The sequence below is a fragment of the Megascapheus bottae genome, chromosome 5 (assembly GCF_031878675.1).
Source record: "Megascapheus bottae isolate mThoBot1 chromosome 5, mThoBot2.hap1, whole genome shotgun sequence".
In the NCBI taxonomy this organism is placed as follows: domain Eukaryota; kingdom Metazoa; phylum Chordata; class Mammalia; order Rodentia; family Geomyidae; genus Megascapheus; species Megascapheus bottae.
Genome location: NC_143513.1, coordinates 82,090,100 through 82,110,916, shown reverse-complemented (window position 1 = coordinate 82,110,916; position 20,817 = coordinate 82,090,100). Strand labels below are relative to the sequence as shown.

At 54.5% G+C, this 20,817-nt stretch overlaps 1 protein-coding gene across 1 annotated transcript; it reads left to right on the top strand.

Moving 5' to 3' along the window:
- The first annotated feature begins 5,100 nt into the window (after positions 1 to 5,100).
- Positions 5,101 to 19,973, top strand: Drc11l (dynein regulatory complex subunit 11 like). The gene is made up of 19 exons (XM_090333555.1): positions 5,101 to 5,169; positions 7,045 to 7,372; positions 8,775 to 8,897; positions 9,177 to 9,362; positions 10,117 to 10,188; positions 11,624 to 11,829; positions 12,300 to 12,384; positions 12,736 to 12,858; positions 13,183 to 13,258; positions 13,727 to 13,833; positions 14,566 to 14,652; positions 14,744 to 14,802; positions 15,277 to 15,359; positions 15,478 to 15,585; positions 16,148 to 16,347; positions 16,692 to 16,778; positions 17,510 to 17,687; positions 18,039 to 18,277; positions 18,759 to 19,973. The coding sequence occupies exons 1-19, from the start codon at positions 5,159 to 5,161 to the stop codon at positions 18,864 to 18,866; spliced, it is 2,466 nt and encodes an 821-aa protein (XP_090189681.1). The 5' UTR covers positions 5,101 to 5,158; the 3' UTR covers positions 18,867 to 19,973.
- Positions 19,974 to 20,817: the final 844 nt, after the last annotated feature.

The following is a 20,817-nucleotide window of genomic DNA, read 5'->3' as shown; positions in this document are numbered from 1 at the left end:
AGGCAAGCGCTCTACCACTAGGCCAAACTCCCAGGCCCTCAGAGCCCACTTTCTGAGGCTGCTGGGGTCAGCACACTTTTTAACCTGCAATCTGGGTACAGCCATGAGCAACAGGTGACAGGTCTTTGCAAGGGCACAACTGCTCTAAGGGGCTGAAGCGGGCTGTGCTGGGACCAGAGAAAGGCATTCAGCCAGCTGTTTTCCCTTCTGGGCTTAGAAATGCTTTAGCCATGTTACTTTCAGGCTCTAGAGCTGTGAACCCACCAGCCATCCATCTTGTCTAACCAACATGACAGAAGAGATCTGGTTATTGTAGAAAACGGCATTAGACCCATGTCTAATCTGAGAGCATTAGGAGATTATTTTTTTTCCTTTTTAATTCCTCCTCATATTTTCTGACATACTCAATGGGACTGTTTGTGAGGCTAATTTTTTGTTTGAAAAATTTCAGACCCACAGGAAGATCACAAGTGCAGCATCCACCCATCTGTCTTGGACTGTGTGTGTGTGTGTGTCTGAACCACAGTCCTCAGATCTCAGCCTCCTCAGTAGCTATGATTACAGGCGTGAGGCCCCAGGCCTCACTGGCCCACAATCCACTTGACCACATGTTCTGTCTCAGCCTCTGCTCACTCTCCTTTGGCCCACTCATTCTGGAGAGGGGAGGGGGGAGGGGACCAGAGCCTTCAGCGTGGGGGATGGCTGGAATCTTCGGGCCCCACTGCCAATATTTGGGAGGGTATTCATTCAGATCTCAGCCTCATAATGAGATTCCATGAACGGAGAATTAATGAGCCAGATTTGGGTTCCACGACTCAAAGTGATCCAGAGACCCAGACCCAGGAGACCCCACGCAGGCCTCTTCCCCACGCCACAATTTTCCTTCACACTTGCCACTGAAGGATGCAATCTGCAACTAGCAACATCTACAACACCTAGGAGAGTGGCTGGAGCCCAGCTCTGGGGTGGAATCTGCACGTTAAGATTCTCTGCTAACTAATTTGCATACTCAAATATAAGCATCCCTCCTCTCTCACTCCTTGCTGCTACGGCTCTTCTGTTTCCTGGCCTCGCCGCTTACCTCTATCCATCCAGAAGTCCTTCACACCGAGGTGAAACGGCCTCCACTGACCACAAGGCTGCTGCTATCCTCCGCAGATGGCTGCCAGTGACCCCCAACCCCTGCAGTGTGTCACCTACTCTTATTTTTTTTGTTCGTTTGATTTTTTCCACTCATGGGGCTTAAACTCTGGGCCTGGGCGCTGTCCTGAGCTCTTCAACTCAAGGCTACGGTCCTACCACAGTGCCACTTCCAGTCTCCTAGTAGCTAATTGGAGTAAGACTCTCACGGACTTTAGTGCCCTGTCTGGCTTTGAGCCACGATTCTCAGCTCTCAGCCTCCTGAGTAGCTGGGATTAGAGGTGTGAGGCACCTCACCTGCCTTTTTTTTTTAATACCACTTGAGCCACAGCTCCACCTTCAGCTTTTTGGTAGTCAATTGAGATGAGAATCACAGACTTTCCTGCCCACACTGGCTTCAAACTGGGATCCTCAGATCTCAGCCTCCCGGGTAGCTAAGCAATATGAACCACCAGCAACCAAGTCACTTTTTTTTTTTTGCTGATCCTGGGGCTTGATCCAGGGCCTGAGCTTCTTTGGCTCAACACTATCACTCTACCACTTGAGCTACAGCATGACTTCTGGCTTTTCTGAGTAGTTTATTGAAGACTCCCATGGATTTTCCTGGCTTTAAACTGCAATCCTCAGATTGCAGTAGTTAGGATTATGGGTGTAAGCTACAAGCACCTAGCTTTTTCACTTCTTGGAATGTGATTCTAGGGGCAAGGAGTTTGGCCTGGTGGTCGAGTGCTTGCCTAGCATGCATGAAGACCTGGTTCTGTGGTACCACACACATAGAATAAAAGCCAGAAGTGGTGGTGTGGCTCAAGTGGTAGAGTGACAGCCTTGAGTCAAAGAAACTCAGGCCCTGAGTTCAGTCCCCAGGATTACCTCCCCTCCTCCACAAAAAAAAAGTTTCTAACATGACAAAGTAAACACGACTGAAAGACACCCATATACAATGAAGCCAAAAGAAGACAGTCTCAGAGAAAAAGACCAAATTATAATACTCAAACACCTCTTCATATGTACATAAAATATGCAGTGAAAAGAACCCCAAAGATAAGGCAAGGAAGGACCTCTTCTTAATTTGTCCTATTGTTTTTTTTTTAAAGGACTCTGTCTTCTCTACCTCCCACATGGTACAAACGGGTATATCTGAAGGAAGGTGGGAGGAGGGCACAGAATCAGCGGAAAGTGGGTGAAAAGTAAGAGCAACGGGGTCCATTAGTTACACTAGACAACTCAAGGGCAATTCAAGGGCAGTGAGTGGAGGGAGGGAATGGGAGAGAAAGAAGGAACAGCTGACACTAAGTAACAGGAAAGAAATGAAGATATCACCTGATCAGGAAGAAATCATTCATTCATGTTCAAAAAGTTAAACTTTTTTCCTATGTAAAACTTGAAGTCTTTGTATTTTCCATTATTCATAAGCTTTGTAAATCAGGATGTTCCTTATCAGGGTGGGTGTAAAAATGATTATGTATGTAATTACTCAATCTCCATAAAGAAAAAAATTGATTCTAGTATTAGAACTTGAACTCGCGGCTTCATACTCTTGCTTGGTTTTACTCAAGGCCTGTATCCTGGCTACAATAAAGCCACCAGCACCCGGTGACAGCTACGAGTCATTTTAATAGCTGCATATCCACTGCTCTCCACCTTTGGGCTGGTAGAAAGCAGCCCTGCGCCTCAGTGGGGCTGAGTTTTTAGAGGTCAACGCCACAGGCAGGCGATCGTCACCGTAAGATGCCCCGAGTCAGTGACCACAAGGACGAAACCACACGCACGTGGTGGAGCAGGTTAAGCATTTTTAACAAAAGGGGAACTTGGCGGCTAAGCTTTACGGGTTATTACAGGCTGGTTCTCTACCGCTTGAGCCACCGCCAGGCATTTTGCTGGTAAATTGGAGAAAAGAATCTCTCAGATTTGTCTGCCTCGGCTGGCTTCAAACCTCCAGTCCTCAGCTCTCAGCCTCATAGGGTCGCAGGTATGAGCCACCAATGCCTGACTCCACTTTCCAATTTGGTCCTTCTTTGCAACAGTGTGAGCTCAGCTGATCCTCGAGAGGGAGCATGGCTCTGCTCTCTGACACAAGGAGCAGTGGACGAGTTGGGACTTCAGAGCCTTTTGGTTTCAAATCCAGCACCCTTTTCCTCCCCATTACCAAGACTCCCAGGGAAGCCATACGTGAGAGTAAACGCAGGATCTGGGGCTGGGGCTCGGGTAGAGCAGCGAGCGCATTCTTGTCAAAGTGGTTGCTTGACGCAAGCACTGCCATTTTTAAGGGAACCTGCCATCTATGTGTCTCTTTTAGCTATGCTATATCCTGTTATAAGAATTGTCTTTCTGGGCCGGGAGTTTGGCCTAGTGGTTAAAGTGCTTGCCTAGCATGCATGAAGACCCAGGTTCGATTCCTTGGTACCACATACATAGAAAAAAGCCAGAAGTGGTGCTGAGGCTCAAGTGGTAGAGCTCTAGCCTTGAGAAAGTCCAAGGACAGTGCTCAGGCCCTGAGCTCAAGCCCAGGACTGGCAAAAAAAAAAAAAAGAATTGTCTTTCTAAGGACCGGAGGCATGTGTGGCTCAAGTGCTAGAGTACCAGCTGAGTAAGAGTTGTTTTTCTGATGTTTTGGCCAGGTGTCCTAGTTTGGGTTGATTACTCAGATAAACTTTCAAGCCTTTTCAAACTAGCCATCATGCAAGATTGTGATCCTAATTTCTGGCCAATCAGAACAAAGGGCAGCGATGGGCTGGGGATAAATCCTGAGTGGACTGCCCACTTAGTACGCTTACCTACTTGCTTTCTTCTTAATAGCACACCTTCCTGTAGAAGGAAATTTGCTAAATTCCTTTCCAGTCGGTGTCCTTATCCCTACCTGATACCACAGTATTCCAAGACATTTCCAGCAGAACCCAGTGTTAGGGAAGATCAAGCAGATGCAAGCAAAGAAGCTAATCAGTTCTAATCATGACACGGAGCAGTGACACAGGACGTGGAAGGAGGAATCCAGGGCTTAAGGCCTCAGGAAGGCTGCTGAATTGTGGAGTTAGGCAGTTGCAGCCGACAGTCACGCAGGCATTGTGAAGCGCACTTAGGTCAAAAGGCCACATTGCCACCTACTGGGGATAAGAAGATGGCTTATATTTAGATGATGGGGTGAGGGTGTCCCCAAACCCAGTTCAGGAAGGATTTCCGCGGAGGAGTCCTGGGGGGGTGACGGGAGGTCAGTGTGTCCTGGGAGCAGCAGTGGGTTATGAGAACCAGACAGGTTTCGACCACCCAGTCCTCTTGTGTGCCCACAGCAGGAAGGAGTAAAGGCAAGTTGCATCCAAGAAGGGGCTGTAGTGCCAAACTTGTACGCTTGCTACTCAGCCAGCAGCCTGAGCAACGTTAGCAACCCTTCATCTCAACTAATAGCCACCAATGGCTCACATCTGTGATCCTGGCCCCTCAGAAGGCTGAAATCTGAGGACTGCAGTTCAAAGCCAGCCTGGGCAGGAAAATCTGGGAGACTCTTATCTCCAATTAACTACCGAAAAAGACAGAAATGGCGCTATGGCTTAAGTGACAGAGTGCTAGCTACCCTTGAACTAGAAAGCTCAGATATAGCACCCAGGCACCGAATTCAAACCCCAGGACAGGCACAGAACTAAAAACTGGAAGACTGAATTTGAACTAAAGTTTCTGGATGAGAAGCTGGAGTCAGAGCAGTGCCGTTAAGACAAATATCCTGAATTTCAGAGAACAGGTGCCTTAGATAAAGACTGCTCTTGCATTTAATTCTCACATTTGTCCCCATGGCTGCCTAACCTTCCCACTGTCACCACCCACATGCCTTTCAAGGTGCTGTCTTCGGTCAGCTTCCTGGACAAGTGTCCCCACTGTATTCTCCAGCCCCTCCCCTCTGACTTAGAACAGAGCCTCAGAACAATGGGCCAGAACTCTTCAAGCCAAGGTGTTCTGCTTTTGGCTTTGAGGGGGAAAACTCAGTTCCAGAATCAGCTGACAAGTGGCGGCGGCGTAGGAAGCAGGCACCATGTCTGAAGCGTGAGTGAGGGCTAGACAGGTGCCCTGGGGCTGGGAGAGGAAGGAGCAAAGGCACCTCACCAATCAGACAGGGTAGAGAGGGACTTGTGTGCTAGCCAGCCCTGCCTAGACCCCTAGCTACCCCACCTGTGGCCAGCCTTCCCTCATCAGAATTCTAGATCCATTCCGTCCCCACTCAGCCCCCAAGACCTCTTCAGTACAATGCGGGAGGCCAAACCCTGGGGACTTAGTCACATCTCCACTCCAAAAGGCCCTTCCTCTGTTTCCAGCCCCAGTATGGGGGGCTTGAATTCAGGACTTTTGGTACTATCCCTTAGCTTTTTCATTCAAGGTTGTGCTCTACCCTTGAACCACGCCCCCACTTCCAGCTTTTTGGTAGTTAATTGGAGTCTCCTGGACTTTCTTGCTTAGGCTGGCATCAAAACCACAACCCTTGGGCCAGATGTTTGGCCTAGTAGTAGAGTGCTTGCCTAACATGCACAAAGAGCCAGGTTCTATTCCTCAGTACCACATATGTAGAAAAATCTGGAAGTGGTGCTGTGGCTAAAATGGTAGGGCTCTAACCTTGAGAAAGCCCAAGGACTGTGCTCAGGCTCTGAGTTCAATCCCCAAGACTGGAAAAAAACAAACCCACAACCCTCTGATCCCAGTTTCCAGAGTAGTTAGGATTATGGGTGTGAGCCACTGGTGGTTGATGCAAAAGGCCTATTCCTTAAAGGAATCCCAAGCCATCTATTTTCTAAACCCTAAGGTTTTTGTTCTCTGTGCTCAAGGCTAGTGCTTTACTCCTTGAGCCACAGCACCACGCCTGGCTTTTTCTGTCTATATGACACTGAGATATTGAATCCAGGGCTTCATGCATCCTAGGCAAGCACTGTCAAGCTTAGCTGCCAAATCCCACTTTTGTAAAAATGCTTAACCTACTCAACCACCTGCGCGTGGTTTCATCCTTGTGGTGATTGGCCTTGAGGCATCTTACGGTGACGTCGTAAAGTGACCACCACCTGTGTGTGGTGTTTACCTTTCAAACCAGCCCCACTGAAGCGCATAGCTGCTTCCTCCCAGCCGGGGCAGCTACTAAAATGGCTCCTAGCTCGATTCACTGAGTGCTAGTGATTTCAACGCTGTGGGTTCAAGTCCCACCTGAGTGGCTGGGATATTATACACTAAGCCACATTCCTAGCCATCAAACTCATTTTTCTTGCTTCTAAGCCAATTAATTCATCAGGGATCAACCCCCAAACTTACACTTTGTGTGTGCTAGTACTGGGGGTTGAACTCAGGGCCTAGGAGTTATTCCTTATCTTTTTCACTCACATTCTATCACTTGAACCACAGCCCTTTTGGCAATTAGTTGGAGATAAAGAGTAGGTTGTTTTGTTTTGTTTTCCTGTCACAGGGTTGAACTCTGGGCCTGGGCGCTGCCCCTGAGCTCTTCAGCTCCAGGCTGCCACCCTACCCCTGGGCCTGGGCGCTGCCCCTGAGCTCTTCAGCTCCAGGCTGCCACCCTACCCCTGGGCCTGGGCGCTGCCCCTGAGCTCTTCAGTTCCAGGCTGCCACCCTACCCCTGGGCCTGGGCGCTGCCCCTGAGCTCTTCAGTTCCAGGCTGCCACCCTACCCTTGAGCCAAGCCCACTTCCCGTTTTCTAGAGGTTCACTGGAGATAAAGAGTCTCAGGTCCTTTTGTGCCCCGGCTGGCTTTGAACCTGGACCCTCAGATCTCAGCCTCCGGAGTAGCTAGGATTGCAGGCTCGAGCCTCGGGCACTGGCCTCACAGTTCTTAAGGGGCTGTGCCTGGCCGCTCGTGCCCCGCTGGGCCCTCCACGTCCGGCTCCGGAAGCCCAGCTCCCCACGTCCCGCTGTCCTCTCTCCCCAGAGCCTACCAGCGCCTCTGGGAGGCCTCCCACCTGACCCTGCAAGAGCTGCTGAGCCAAGAAGGGCCGATGCTCGAGCCCACGCCCGCCCGGGAGCGCTTCGCCTTCCAGTACAGGCTGGCGGTGCTCTACCTCTACTACCTGGGGCTGCTGCGCCGCTTGGACCTGGTCTACGACCAGATGGTGCAGCCTCAGAAGCGCCGGCTGCTCCGGCGCCTGCTGGACGGCGTGGCGGGCCGAGTGCTGGAGCTCAAGGATGAAATGGTGCGGGTGGACCTCAGCGAGACCCACTGGCTGGACCGCCCGCTGCAGGACCTCAAGATGACCCCGGTGCGCAGGCGCCGCGCCCGCTCCGCCTCCCGCCGGAGGGTGGGGAATGGGGCCGCGCCGACCACGCCCACCACGACCACGCCCCGACCGCGGCCACGCCCCGGCGAGCACGGCCACGCCCCGACGCCCCGCCCCGCAGTGGCCACGCCCCCACGGCGGCCTCACCCTCGCGCCACGCCCCCGCCGCCACGCCCCAGTCGCTCCGCCCCCGCCACGGCCACGCCCCACACTCCGCCCGCAGTGACCACGCCCCCTACAGCGGCCTCAGTCTCGCGGCCACGCCCCCGTCGAGGCCACGCCCCTCCCCTCCACGCCCTAGCGGCCACGCCCCCGACGCCCGCCCGCAGTGGACACGCCCCCCTCCGCGACCACGCCCCCGAGGCCACGCTCCGGACGTGGGACACAGGGCTGGGAGCAGGCGGATCTTGGTCCACCTGGAAGATCCCTAGCGCTGAGTCTGCCAGGGAAGGAGGGTCAGAGAATAGGCTTTGGCTTCAGGAATCCCTGCTGCCACCCCAGCGGCTGGTGAGGAACGTTTGGTCCCTGGACCAGCACCACGGGCGTGGCCTAGGAACTTGCTGGAAATGCAGAATCTCCTGATCCATCTTCTAGAGGGACCCCCTAAATACGCCCAGGTCGGGTGACCCAGCCGCCTGGGCACGTGGAGGAAGGCTGCTCCCTCCAGACGGAGCTCAGAGCTCCTGGAGAGCTTCCATCCTGCCCCAAAGCCAGTGTTCCATCATTGCTGCATAGCCAAGGCCAGCTCAGAGTTTACCTGACGAGGGGGGGAAACTTTCCCCCCGGCCCCGCCCCGCATTCTGCTGTGGGAGTCTTAGGAGGAAGACCTAGGAACCGGTGTATTACATTCCCTAGATTTCGTGGGGTGGCTCACTGCCTCCAATCCCAGTTACTAAAGAGGTGGAGATTGGGAAAACCTTGGTTCCAGGATGGCCAGGGCAAAAAAATGAAGAACACTAACTCCATCTCAACCAGTAAGCCAGGAGTGGTAGCTTGAGCCTGTCTTCCCAGCTATATCCAGGAAGGAATAGGCAGTGGGTGGGATCCAGATCTGAGGCTGGTCCAAGGCAGAGACCCTACCTGAAAACTAAGGTAGAGCGTCTACCTAGCAAGTGCAAGACCCTGAGTTCAAACCCCAGGAGTGCAAAATCACAATAAACAACGATAATAATATACATCTTTGCCAGATCTTCTGGAGCTCAGCTCAGCCAGATGTGGGGCAAGGCAAGAAAGGGATTGACATTCATAAACCACAACCCAGAATTTCCTGCCCCATGCTTCCAGAAAGTTCACAGGAGTGTATTTATAGCTAGAAATGGCGGTGAATCCTTCCAATGGCCTGGACTTGTGATTCCTGATTCCCTCCCCTTAACTTACCCCACAGGCCGACCTGGAGGTTCCGATCCCCAAATACTTCCAGCTGGAGCAGTCCAGTGCAGTGAAAGAACGAAAAAGGGTATTGGCAGAGATACTGGAAAGGCTGGAGCCACTGTCTTTGGTGCAGGCGGTAAGTGGGAGAGATGCGCTCCTAGGTGCTTCCCATAATCCTCCTCATGGGACAGAGTGGCACTGCTTTGTCCCCATTTCAGAGTGCTCTCGGGGATACCCTTGCATCCGCTATGACTCCCTTATTAACACCAGGACAGAAATTGGGCACTGGATGAACCTGGAGGACAAACCCTCTGGTCATCCTTCGGTGGCTGCTGTCCCAGCTTCTTCTCACTTGACGCGAGCTGCTCTGCGGTCCTACTGCTCTTCCTCATACTCCTTTGCCCTGTCTGGCCAGACTGTTACAGAAATGCACAAGATGGAGGCCATCTTAATGGTGCAAAGGGCTGAGCGGGCCAGGCAAGGCCGGCTCCGAGCGCGCTTCATGCGAGAAATTTGGAAGGAAGAGGAGCGGGAACGAAAGAACCGGGAGGAAGGGCAGAGCAGATTCTCCAAGGATCAGGCAGCTGTCCTTGTACAGAAGGTAAGGCAGTGGCCCGGAGCCACGAGCTCCCACATGGAATCCTCCTTGTTATTCAGAAGGCTTCCAGTCGAAAGCCAGTTGGAGCAGAAAAATCCATGAGACTTTCTTTTAACCTCAGAGCCTGGGCACTGTCCTTGGGCTTTCTCGGGGCAGTGTTCTACCACTTGAGCCAAAGCACCATTTACTGCTTTTTCCCTAAATGTTCATCAAGGAATCGAGCCCAGGGCTTCCTACATGTTAGACGAGCACGCCACCAGTCGGCCACACCCTTCTGGCCCCCATGAGACTCTTATCTCCAATTAACTACCAAAAAAACCCAGAAGTGGAGCTGTGGGTAGCACCCTTGAGTAAAAACGTTGCAGGACAGATCTCAGGCCCTGCCCCAGGACAAACCAAACCATACTTTACCCAACTGGGAATTCTGAGAAGGGGAATGCTTTCTGAAGGAAGTGGTATTTGAATTCTGACCTCTGCCTCAAGAGAAGTAGCAGATTTGGATGGCAGTGAGAGGGACAGACTTTGGGAGTTTAGCCGTTGACCCAAGAACACTATGTACTTTGTTCCGAGTTGTTCCTTCAATGCACACCTTCGGATGAGACGCCGTCGTAGCATTTTCTCTAGCCATCCCACCCCCAACCCTCCCGAGCTGTGATTCTCCAAGCCCAGCCCCCTGCAAGAACGCAGCTGCTCCCTAGCCGGAGCCAGTCCTTGCAACAAGAGTCCGTGGCATCTCAGTGCTGTGTCTCCACTCTAGGTGTGGAAAGGCTACGTGCAGAGGAAGCACATCATGCAGGACCGCCGCAAGGAGATGGAGTTCATTGGCATGGTGAGTGCTCTTCTCCGCATCGCTGTCCCAGGGCACAGCCCTCTGCAGCCACACTGCCTGCCTGCCTTCCACTCGGGCCGGACAGAAGACCCTGCAAAGAAAGAAGCATCAGGACAGGAAAGCCAAGGAGCCACATTCCCCCTCCACCTGCCCTCTTCTTCAGCCCCCAAAGAATCTCCATTATCATCTGGGGGCCATGGCTCACACTTGTAATCCTAGCTAGTCAGGAGGCTGAGATCTGAAGATGGAGATCAGAAACCAGTGGAGGCAGGAAAGGCTGTGAGACTCTTATCTCCCATTATCCAGTCAAAAGCCAAAAGTGGAGCTGTGGCTCTAGTGGCAGCGCATCAGCCTTGCCCTAAAGGGCAACACCCAGACCCTGAGTTAAGCTCCAGTAGTGGCACACACTCACACACACACCTCTGACATCAATAGCCCAGAGCAGCCCGAACCCCACATTGCTGGTCTGGTGGAAGGAGAGACTGCAGGTTCTGCAGGAACTCCAGTGTGAATAGACTGGGGCTCACAGATGTTGGCATGGCATGTACCTCCAGATCAGAACACAAGCTCCCCATGTGACTTGAGGGGCCCAGATTTGCTTCTCTTCTGCTTTGCAGGGGGATGGGTAGGGGTGGGTGGTGCAGTGGGAGGAGGGAGAACGGAGGAAGAATGAGGGTGTCTCAGTGCATGTGTGTGTGAGAGGCCGGGCAGACTCCCTGAATCGTGCGTCCAGCTTGTGTCCACTCACTTCAGGCTGGCCCTGGTGGGGTGAGGCCATACTGCCACGGGCAGATCTGTGGAGGCCTGGCTGATGGAGGAGGCTGGAGAGGGCAAGGCTGGGGCCAGAGATTGGTGTCACGTGGGCAGGTGGGCTGGCTCCGGGGAGGAAGGAGGGTCAGATCCTTGCTGCAGGGCTGGAGAGCTGGACCCCAGGAAGGGAGGTGGGGGGGAGGGCAGGGTCAGCGTCAGTGGGGAGCGGGTGGGGGCACGGCAGTGGGTGAGGAATGAGCCTGGCCGCCCGGGCCCATCAACAGTGTGAGCTCAGCGTTTTCAGTAATTGTCTCTGCGCAGAGTGATATTTAAAATACATTTGGGAACCAATGAGGCAGGAAAGTGGCTGTGCGAACGGCTGGCAAGTCGGCCGCCGGGTGGGGGTATGCTTGTGTGGGGGCTGGGGCCAGAGGCTCACGGGGAGAGGGGGGCTGCGGGAAGCGGGCAGGGGGGGGACGCCCCCGATGCATCTAGCAAACTCATTATCAGGGTAATTTACACAGATGAATTTCAGCTCCAAACAGTTTCTCCTGATGCAGGCGTGCTCATCGTTCCATGCGGTGTGCATGACACTGGGCGTGTGCGGGTGTGTTGGGAGCGAGAGGGGCAGGTGCCTGTGTCCAGACCTGAAGCCAAGCCCCTGGCCTTCCTCTACCTCCTCCAGCTTCCTGTGCCCATCAAGATGAAGAGTTTGGACATATTATCTCAGGTCTTCCAGGCAGAGGAGGCCCGGAGGGTCCGCCAGGTGGAAAAGGAGGAAGAGTTCAACCTGGCCTTGGGAAGGACTCATGAGTATCTCATCAATACAGAGGGGCCTGAGATGAAGGAGATGATGAAGGACCAGATTCGACAGTGGTTCATTGAGTGCCAGTCAGTGTCCTTAGCTCCCCTGTCCCCAGCTCACTCCAGCATCCCCAGAGCTGTGCGCGCACCATTCCCCACCAGTTAGCTCCAGTGTACATTGACCTTCTTCTTCCTTCTAGCCCAACACGCTGCAATCCTGGTTTAAATCACGGGCTCCCGTGGAGGACCATCTCCACAGCCCTCTGGCGAGGGGAAATGCCAGGACTGGGAAGGAAAAGCATACACACCGAAGCAGTCAGCCCCTGCCTTTTGGGAACTACTCTCTTCCTTCCCTTTCTTCATAATCATTCACTATCCTCTCTACCCATCCATGTGTGTGTCTACACATCCACCCATCCATCCAGTCCATCCATCCATCTACCTGTTTACCCATTCAATCACTCGTGCCATCTGTGCACCACCCACTCACCTACCCACCCATCTGTCTGTTCAATCAACCATCCATCCATCTCGCTAACCATCTTCTCTCCACGCAGTGCCCTTACTGGTCGGTTCCCTGATTATCCAGATGAGTCTTCCGGTGGCTCTTCCTTGATCTTTGCAGACAAGACTCCAGAGCAGGTATCTGGGAGGCAGGAACCAGAGGTTTTCTATGGCAAGAAGAGCTATAAAGAGGAGGGAATGTAAGCTGTGGGAGGCGGTGGCATGGGAGATCTGGTCTCAGTGGAGGCAGTTATGGCAGATGGAAAGATGAACAGGTAGAAGGACTGCATGGGGTAGAGAAGACAGCCATGACCCCCGAGGGGGAGTCAGTTGAGGATCCAGGTTCCCAGAGCCAGGCAGTCTGCACATGAGACCATCTTCACCCCAAACTTCCCTAGGTATTGGCAATCCTGGGTCCACTCAAGCTCTAGGTTCTCATGATCCTACAAATTCATGTTTCCAAAAAAAATGTTTTTTTCCTGGCCACAGGTAAAAATGGACCTGGAGATACAGACCCAGGAGAACAAAAAGAAAGAGCAAGAGAATAAGGAAAGGGAGAAAAAAGAAAAAGAGGGGAGAAACGAGCAGAAACCCAAGAAGAAAGCCGGAAAGGTGAGGCAGCGGTGAAGCCGCTGGATGGGGAGGGTGTGGCCTGGGAAGGGTGTGGCCCCGGGGAGGGCGTGGCCTGGGGAGGGCGCGGCACTGGGGAGGGTGTGGTATCGGGAGGGCGTGGCCTGGGGAGGGCGTGGCACTGGAAGGGCGTGGCCCGGGGAGGGTGTGGCCCCGGTAAGGGCGTGGCCCCAGTGAGGGCGTGATCCCGGTGAGGGCGTGGCTTCGTGGAGGGCGTGGCCTGGAAGGGCGTGGCCTGGGAAGGGCTGGTCCAACTGGAATGAGTGCGTCCTGGAGGAATGGGGCCAAGTCTCATTTCTCTTGCAGGAAGCAGAAACAGTCCTGAAATTGTCGCCCTCCAAGTTTGTACCTGTGATTAGCACTGGTCACGAGGAGTACATGAGTAAGAGGGGAGGGGGCTGGGCTGTGACAGGCATGGTGGGGTCTTGGGCCCTTGTTTCAGGGGAGTGAGTATCTGCAGTGTGCCGCCCCCCCCACCCCCCGCAGCCCTGGGGTTTGAATTCAGGGCCTGGGCACTGTCCCTGTGCTTTGTGCTTTTGTGCTCCAGGCTAGCATTCTATCATTTGGGTCACAGGTCCACTTCTGGATTTTTGGTGCTTAACTGAAGATAAGAGTCTCCTAGAGACTCCTTCCTAGCCTGGCTTTGAACCACAATTCTCAGACCCAATCCCCCGGATTGCAGGTGTGCGCCACCAGCACCATGCTTTAGTTTGAATCCCAGACTTAGGCTCTGGCAGTGCCCAGTGGCCAGCTGTGAGCTGGGGGACTGGCCAGGACTCCTGCATGCACACAGAGGTGTGAGTGTACTGGGGACTCCCTCCCCTCACAAGCCTCCATTTGCTGTGATCAGACCTGTGGCAGAAACGCCATGACAGCATACACCCCAGCCAGAGCTACGACTCTGAGACCCTCCAGGAGGAGAAGAGGATGGAAGTGGAGCAGGAGATCCGGATACAGGTGAGAGCTGGTACTGGGGCTCCTTTCAAGCTGCTCCCCCACTGCGGACTGGCACACATACAGTTGCCTGCAGCTGCACAGTCCCTTCCCCATTCTGGCCTTAGTGCCCTCACCTGGTGCCCAGCTAGTCCTCTGCAGCCCCTGAGCACCCTCTGGGTGCCATCCTAGCTCTGCCCCTGCCCAGAACCTCCCCATGTTGGGGTACCTGACCCAGCAGGGTCATAGGGCATGGTGAATCTCTGTCCAGAGTTGGACCAGGTTTGGGCTACGCTCCTTGCTCTTCCTCCACCTCAGACCCTGCTGCTCTACCAGAGCTACTGGAACAGCGGGTCCTAGCGTCTTTCAAACTATGATCAGCACAGATAGAAAACTGAGCCTAAGGGACTCTGCAGCTGCTCTGGGCCATAGAGATATCCAGGGGTGAATCCTGGGATTGAGTTCTGTCTTGGGAACTGTAAGCACATTGGTGCGGGAGGAGCTTGTGGAGTGCAGGTGTGGAGGAAAAGTATGTACACTTGTGAGAAATCGAGACTCCGTTTAGCACTGTGTGATGCCTAATTTTAAGCTTCACTTTTCTTGTATATAATCAGGTGTGGACAGGTTCCATGGTGGGGTGAGGGGAGATAGCCCAGGGCATGGGTGGGACTGTCTCCTTGGCTGTCCCTGCATCCTCCCTCCATTCCAGCCCTGCCCCCTCCTACCTTCTCACACCTGTGCCACTCTGTATGGCAGGTGGACGACCTGATGAGGCAGGAGCTGAGGAGCTTGCGTTTGGCTGTGGACAAGGAAGATATCAGAATTGTGAAACTGGCAAAGGCAGTGAGCATCCAGGGCTTGGCAAAGGAGGGCACCTCGGGGCAGGAAGGTGGATGATAGAAACTAATGACCCGATGGGTTTCCTTCCCACCAGAAAAAGTCTGGGAAGAAATCTGGGAAGAAGAAGAAGGAAAAAAACCTGACTCCAGACAGGTAGCAAGTAGTCTTTTGTATCCACTCATGGGAGTCGTGGGGAGAGCCCAGGCCAGGGTGGAGATTTTTGCTGCTGTGTGGATTGGAGAAGTAATATCACTTCTCTGGACCCCAGCTTTGTTCACTGTATTTCTTTCTGCCTCTAAAGAGGATAATGCAGAATTCACACATCATGGTGTTTAGAACACCAGACTACTTCCAGGCCCTTTGCCTTCCTCCCAGGAGGATTTGCATCTTAGCCTTGCCTGTGGTTTGGGCAATGGTTGGTTTTCACATGCTGGGCCTTTGGGCCTTTCTCATGGCCCCCTTGCTCTAAAGGGCACCTGAGTGGGCAGTCTGCCCCCTGGTAGGGGGGTTGGTTCCACCCCTCTGATTCTGGCTGTCTAGCACGGGAGTCCACGTGTCCCTCTTCCCCGAATCTTCACTTCCACTCCCCTTTGTTTTCTCTGGCTAACCTCCCGCGCCATCTTCCAGGACTGTGGACTCCCTGTATGAAGAACTCATCCTCTTTGGCCTTGTGAAGAAGAGTAAGACCGTAGCGCTGAAGGACTTCGTCGGTGAGTTTGCTCTCGCTCCCAGTGGAGGCTCTGCCCTCCCCAGTCTCCCGGCCTCAGCTTCCCCGGCCCCCAGAGCTCCCAGGACCATTGCTCACCAGGGCCCTCCCTGCTCCCTCAGGTGACTGCGTCTATCTTGGGTCTGCTCTGACTTTGGCCAATAAGATGCCCATGCCCTCCCTGTTTGATGTACGACAGAACATTGCCTTGTATGGGATCCTTCGCCTGGGTGAGAGGAGACGGAAAGCCGCCCTGGATCCAGTCAAGGGAAGGGCAGGAGCTAGGATCCAGGGTTGGGTTGAGGCGGGCTGGTCCAGGCTGGCACCCCCTCTTCGTGTGCATCGTCCCTGGCAGGTTTCTCCAGGTTTTAGCTTAGGCCACCCTAGAAATCATACGAGCCCTGGACCCACTGAGTAGCCACACAGTCTGCCCGATCCTCACCGCTGAGTGACACCTCAGAGCCAGTGCTGTGCCCCGCCCCATTCAGTAGCAGAGGCAGAATCTTTCTGGAGCAGTCTGTCACCTGCTTCTTGAGTCCATTACGGAGCAGGAGAGGAAGCAGTATGGAAGCAGCCAGGTACTAGGAGAGGGGGCTGAGCTCCCTCCTGCCCCATTCCAAATCTTACAGCCTCTGCTGGCTGCAGCCTGGCACAGCTCAGGTGTGGGGGAAGGCAGCGGCCCCACTCGTCCCTCCGTGGTTCCAACTCACCTCCTCGCCCCGGGCCCAGGCTCGCCTCCCAGGGTCTTCCCCAGCCCATGGCCTGCCTCTGCCTCTGCTTGCTTCCTTGCAGGCTCCCCAGACATACACGCCATGGCCCCCCTTATCCGCTCCCTCCTCCTGGTGGGCCCCCGTGGCATGGGGAAGAAGATGTTGGTTCAGGCTGTATGTACGGAAACTGGTGCCAACCTGTTCGACCTGTCACCTGACAACCTGATAGGCAAATACCCTGGCAAGAATGGCTCACAGTTGGTGGTGCACATGGTTTTCAAGGTCTGGAGCCCTGGGCTCTGAGGCTCTGCCTCCTGCACTCGTCACAGCAGACGGGGTGGGCTTTATGTAGGGGGCACCCATCCCTCTGGTGAGATTTCAGAACTGGAACTAGTGAGGTCTCCTTACGCATCCCTGCTAGGAGCCCTGAGCTGGGGAAGGACGGGGGAGGGGACTTTCTATGCCATCCCCTCCCCTGGGGATGGTGACTCAGGGTGGCCCTGCAGGGTGATGTGGATGTGTGTGCAGAGGCCTGGGGAGTGGTAGCTGTGGTCCTGATCCTTCAAAGGCTGACCCAGTGGGGTCATGACCTTTGACCTTTGGTTTGTACTCGCTGACCCCTCCAGGTGGCCCGGCTCCTACAGCCTTCTGTGATCTGGATTGGACAGGCGGAGAAGACTTTCTATAAGAGGATCCCAAAGGAAGAGAAGAAGGTGAGGGAGTGTGGACAGGCAGCCAGCGCGGGGGGCCAGGTCTTGAACGAGTCTCCCAAGCTGGCTCGCTTCTGTAATCCTGGCTACACAGGAGGCTGAGACTTGGGGATTGCAGTTCCAAGCCAGCCTGTGCAGGCAAACCTGTGAGAGTCTTAGCTCCAGTGACCCATCTTAAAGTGAAAGCGGAGGTGCGGCTCAAGTGATCAGAGCTAACCTTGAGCAGAGAAAGCTCAGGAAGGGAGTGCATGTGGCCCCAGTACCTGGAAAAAGAGAAGGAAAAAAAACAAAGGGAAAAGAAAAGGAAGGAAGCTGGGCACTGGTGGCTGATGCCTGTAATCCTAGATATGCAGGCAAACTGAAATCTGAGATCACAGTTCAAAGCTAGCCCAAGCAGGAAAGGCTGTAAGACGCTCTTATCTCCAATTAACCAACGGAAAACTGGAAGTGGAGCTCTGGCTCAAAGTGACAGAGCAAAAGGACTCAGGGACAGTGCCCAGGTCCTAAGTTTAAACCCCATAACAACAACAACAACAACAACAACAAAGCAAAGCGAAGAAAAGAAAAGGAAAAAAGAAGAACTAGCCCCTCAAGCCTCTGTTTTGAAACAGGATGGACAGCCTTGTCTCACTTCCTCAGGGTTGACAGGAGGCTGAGCCTGGGCCATTGGCACTGTGAACATAGCCCCATAGGCTCAGCGTCCTGATTCCTTCACCTTCTCTGCTCCGGAGCAGATGGACCCAAAGCGAATAAAGAAGGACCTCACCAGGGCTTTGCGACTGCTGAGCCCCGGAGACCGAGTGCTCCTCATAGGAACTACAGAGCAGCCATACCTGGCAGACATGAAGGGGCTGTGCCGGGTCTACGAACGGATCATCTTCATCCCGCGGCCTGATTATGCATCTCGTTATGGTGAGGCCAGAGCTGGAGTCCAGGGAACGCCCTCCCCGCCCCCCGCTTTCCCCCCTTCCTACCCCCATTCCGCCTTGGGCAAGGTGACAGATCTAGAACATCCCAGTTCTCTGTGTCCTGACCTGGCCTTGTGGACACAGACTGGTCACGTTCCATCCTTCGATCTTCGTTTTCTGGTGTTAGCTAGGGGAGGGGTCCTTATGATTCCTGGCCCCGACCTCCCTTGGAAGAGGAGCTGCTCCCCAAGGAAGCGAGTTCCGTTATACACGAGTGGACGAGGAGGCTGTGGGGCCGCCGTCCTGACCCTGCTGCCTCCTGCCCTTTCTGCCCTGCTCGTCTCCCTGGCCACAGTGCTCTGGAAGCACATGATAGAGTCCCAGGGAGTCCAGGTGACCCAGAGCCTGGACATTAGCGGGCTGGCCAGGGTGTCCGATGGCTACACACCCAGTCACATCCTGCAAGTGGTCCAGACTGTGCTCACCGAGCGTCGCATCCTCCTGCTGTCTAAGCGGTCCCTGGTGGCCTCTGAGTTTGTGGGGCATCTGGCAAAGCTGGATCCGGTTTACAAGGAAGAGGAGGACTCTTTGAAGGTAAGGCTGGCAGGCTGGCAAAGGCCTGGGGGAGGGGGGCAGCAGTGCCAGCCTCAAGTCAATCCTCTGAGGCACTCGTGCGCCTCCTGTGGCCTCAGAAGACAGCCAGGTTAAATAGACTTGGACTTGAGCTGGGAATAGGCAAACCGAGGGGGCTAACGAAGGGGTCGGCCCGTGGGCAGGATGGTCTCGCCTGCTCTGGAAAGAACTAGAAGGGGCTGCCTGCCTGTTCTAGGCCTTTAGTACCAGCTTTCTCTACGCATTGCCTCAGCGGGTGTCACGCCGGCCTTAGAAGAGAGAACTGGAGGAGTGTAAATGGGGGGGGGGGAGGCATGTGCCCCAAGAATGGCTGGCCCGGTGGGAAGCCCAGACTCTGCCAACACAAGCCCACAGAGGAAAAAGGACCCACAGAGAGGAGAGAAGCAGGGAGAGAGCCAAAGGTAAGGTCTCCTAGATTCACCCCTGTCCCCTGCCATTCCAGGACTGGTACTTCAAGACTCCTCTGGGCAAGAAATATGTGCAGTTTTTAAAGGAGCAGCAGGAGGCTGAAGAGGCCAGGCTGGCGAAGGAGAAGAAGAAAAACCCCTGAAGGCTGAGGCCTGAGGAAACCCCAGAGCCTGTGCTCTGAAGGGCAGATGCAGGGGCATAAACACCCAGACAAGCGGTCTTGTCTACCCATCTCTGCATCCTCCTGCCTCTCTCTGTCCTGCCTGCCCCGGTGCCCACCTTCTCCTGCTCCTTGTCTTCTCCCTGCCCTGCCCCCGGATGTCCCCACCACCACCTCTCCAGATCCTTGTCACTTTCTTTTGTTGGCTCCACCTCGCTTGCTTCTCCAAGTTACTTCTAAGGGAGAGAACATAGGAGAGGAGGGACAAGAGAGGGAAAAGGCGGGGTGGGGGGAGAGGCAATCAGGAAAAGAGAAAGGCAAGGCTACAAACAACTGATCCCGCTTAAAATCCCATTGTGCTATCTCCCTGTGAGACCCAGACCATGCTCTGCTGTTTCTGTGCCTCGGTTTCTTTATTTGTAAGAAAAGCTGGGTGATCTCTGAGGTCCTTCCTGCTTGGGATTGGAGTATGCTGGCTTTTGCCTTTGCAGAGCCAAACACTGATGGTCACCCTGGAACCCCAGCTACGGAAGACTCTGAGATCTGATTTGAAGCCAGTCCAGGCAGATAAGTCCACGAGACTTTTTATCTTCAATTAACCAGAAAAACAAAAGCCAGAAGTGGAGCAGTGGCTCATATCTCATGTGGTAGAATACCAGCTTTGAGTTCAGGGACAGCACCCCAGACACACACACACACACACACACACACACACACACACACACGAGTATCTGGGAAAGGGAAGCAGGTGTGTGGGGACATGACCAAGGCCCAGTGCCTGTCCCTGAGTGGCCTTTACCTCTGTCCTCCAAAAATCCTCCCCCATCACCTGTCATCCACCCTGTCCTCTGACCACCCCATGTGAGGTTTGCTGGGACCAGCCTGGCACCTGCCCAGGGTGGCAGTTCATCGGAGGTTTCCTTGCTGGGGCAGACGGGCTCGACGTGTGTGTGGAAGGGAGCAGGCACAACCCTCTTCTATAGAAGCAGGCTTCTGCTTAAACAGATAGACCTGTCAGTTCCAGTTGGCGCACAGGCTAGGTAGCTGGAGCAACCAGAGCCTGTGGGGATGGGGGAAGCCAGAGCTATGCCCAGGGACTTGGCTTTACATATTCTTTGTCCCCACCCCATTGAATATAAGCGGCTCCAGGTCTAATAGACCTGATTAGAACAGGTCCTCTCCCACTGTCCAGCCATGGAGGTCAGAGATGTCACCTCAGCTGAGAGCTCTGGGGGATGCTGGGCCCGGGGGCAGGTGGGCTTGGCTCTGCTGCTGTGCATGGAACCCTGTTTCCTTGGGTGATGACCATTTTCCAGAAAGCCCTTAAAAGGCAGCTTGTGATGGGGCTGGGCTCTGAGAGGGTGCAGGACTTGGTGAATCGTGAGAATTCTGGCCCCTGGGGTGAAGACTCAGGAGTCTGAGGCTGACATGCTGAGGCATGGTGCCACACACCGGGTCCCAGCTGCTTGGGAGGTGGAGGCAGGAGCTGCCCAGAGAGACCCTCTGGGGAACAGAAGGGCGTGGTCCTGGCCGGGAGAGGGGTGATGGAGTTTGGGTTCCCCTCCTAGCTCTGTGCTTATTTCCTGTGTGTGCTTGGGAAAGCCACTTCCCTTCTCTGAGTTGGGATTTCCTGTGTCTGAGCTGACGTCATCCAGCCTGGTGGTGGAGCTGGGGGTTGCACGGCTCCCCTCTCACCCTTTTTGCTCCCACCTGGCCTCCTCCAAGCCTGGGGGTTTCATATGGGTACTGACTGGCGCCCGGGGTTATTTAAAGCTGCACGCTGCCCCTCCCTTACTGGCCTTTCCTGGCCAGGGTCCAGCTCCGCCTGCCCAGTCCACCTGAAGCCTTGCCGGCTGTGTTGGCTCTGTCTCCCAGAAGCCACCATGCCCAAAGGAAGGAACTTAGGGGAGTCTGGAGTCCCTGGGGGCCACCC

What these genes read in the sequence shown, in the direction of transcription:
- Drc11l (XM_090333555.1), top strand. An exon ending in CACTGTCTTTGGTGCAGGCG is followed by an intron (nt 8,898 to 9,176) that starts GTAAGTGGGAGA and finishes CTGTCTGGCCAG; the next exon opens with ACTGTTACAGAAATGCACAA. An exon ending in AGATGGAGTTCATTGGCATG is followed by an intron (nt 10,189 to 11,623) that starts GTGAGTGCTCTT and finishes TACCTCCTCCAG; the next exon opens with CTTCCTGTGCCCATCAAGAT.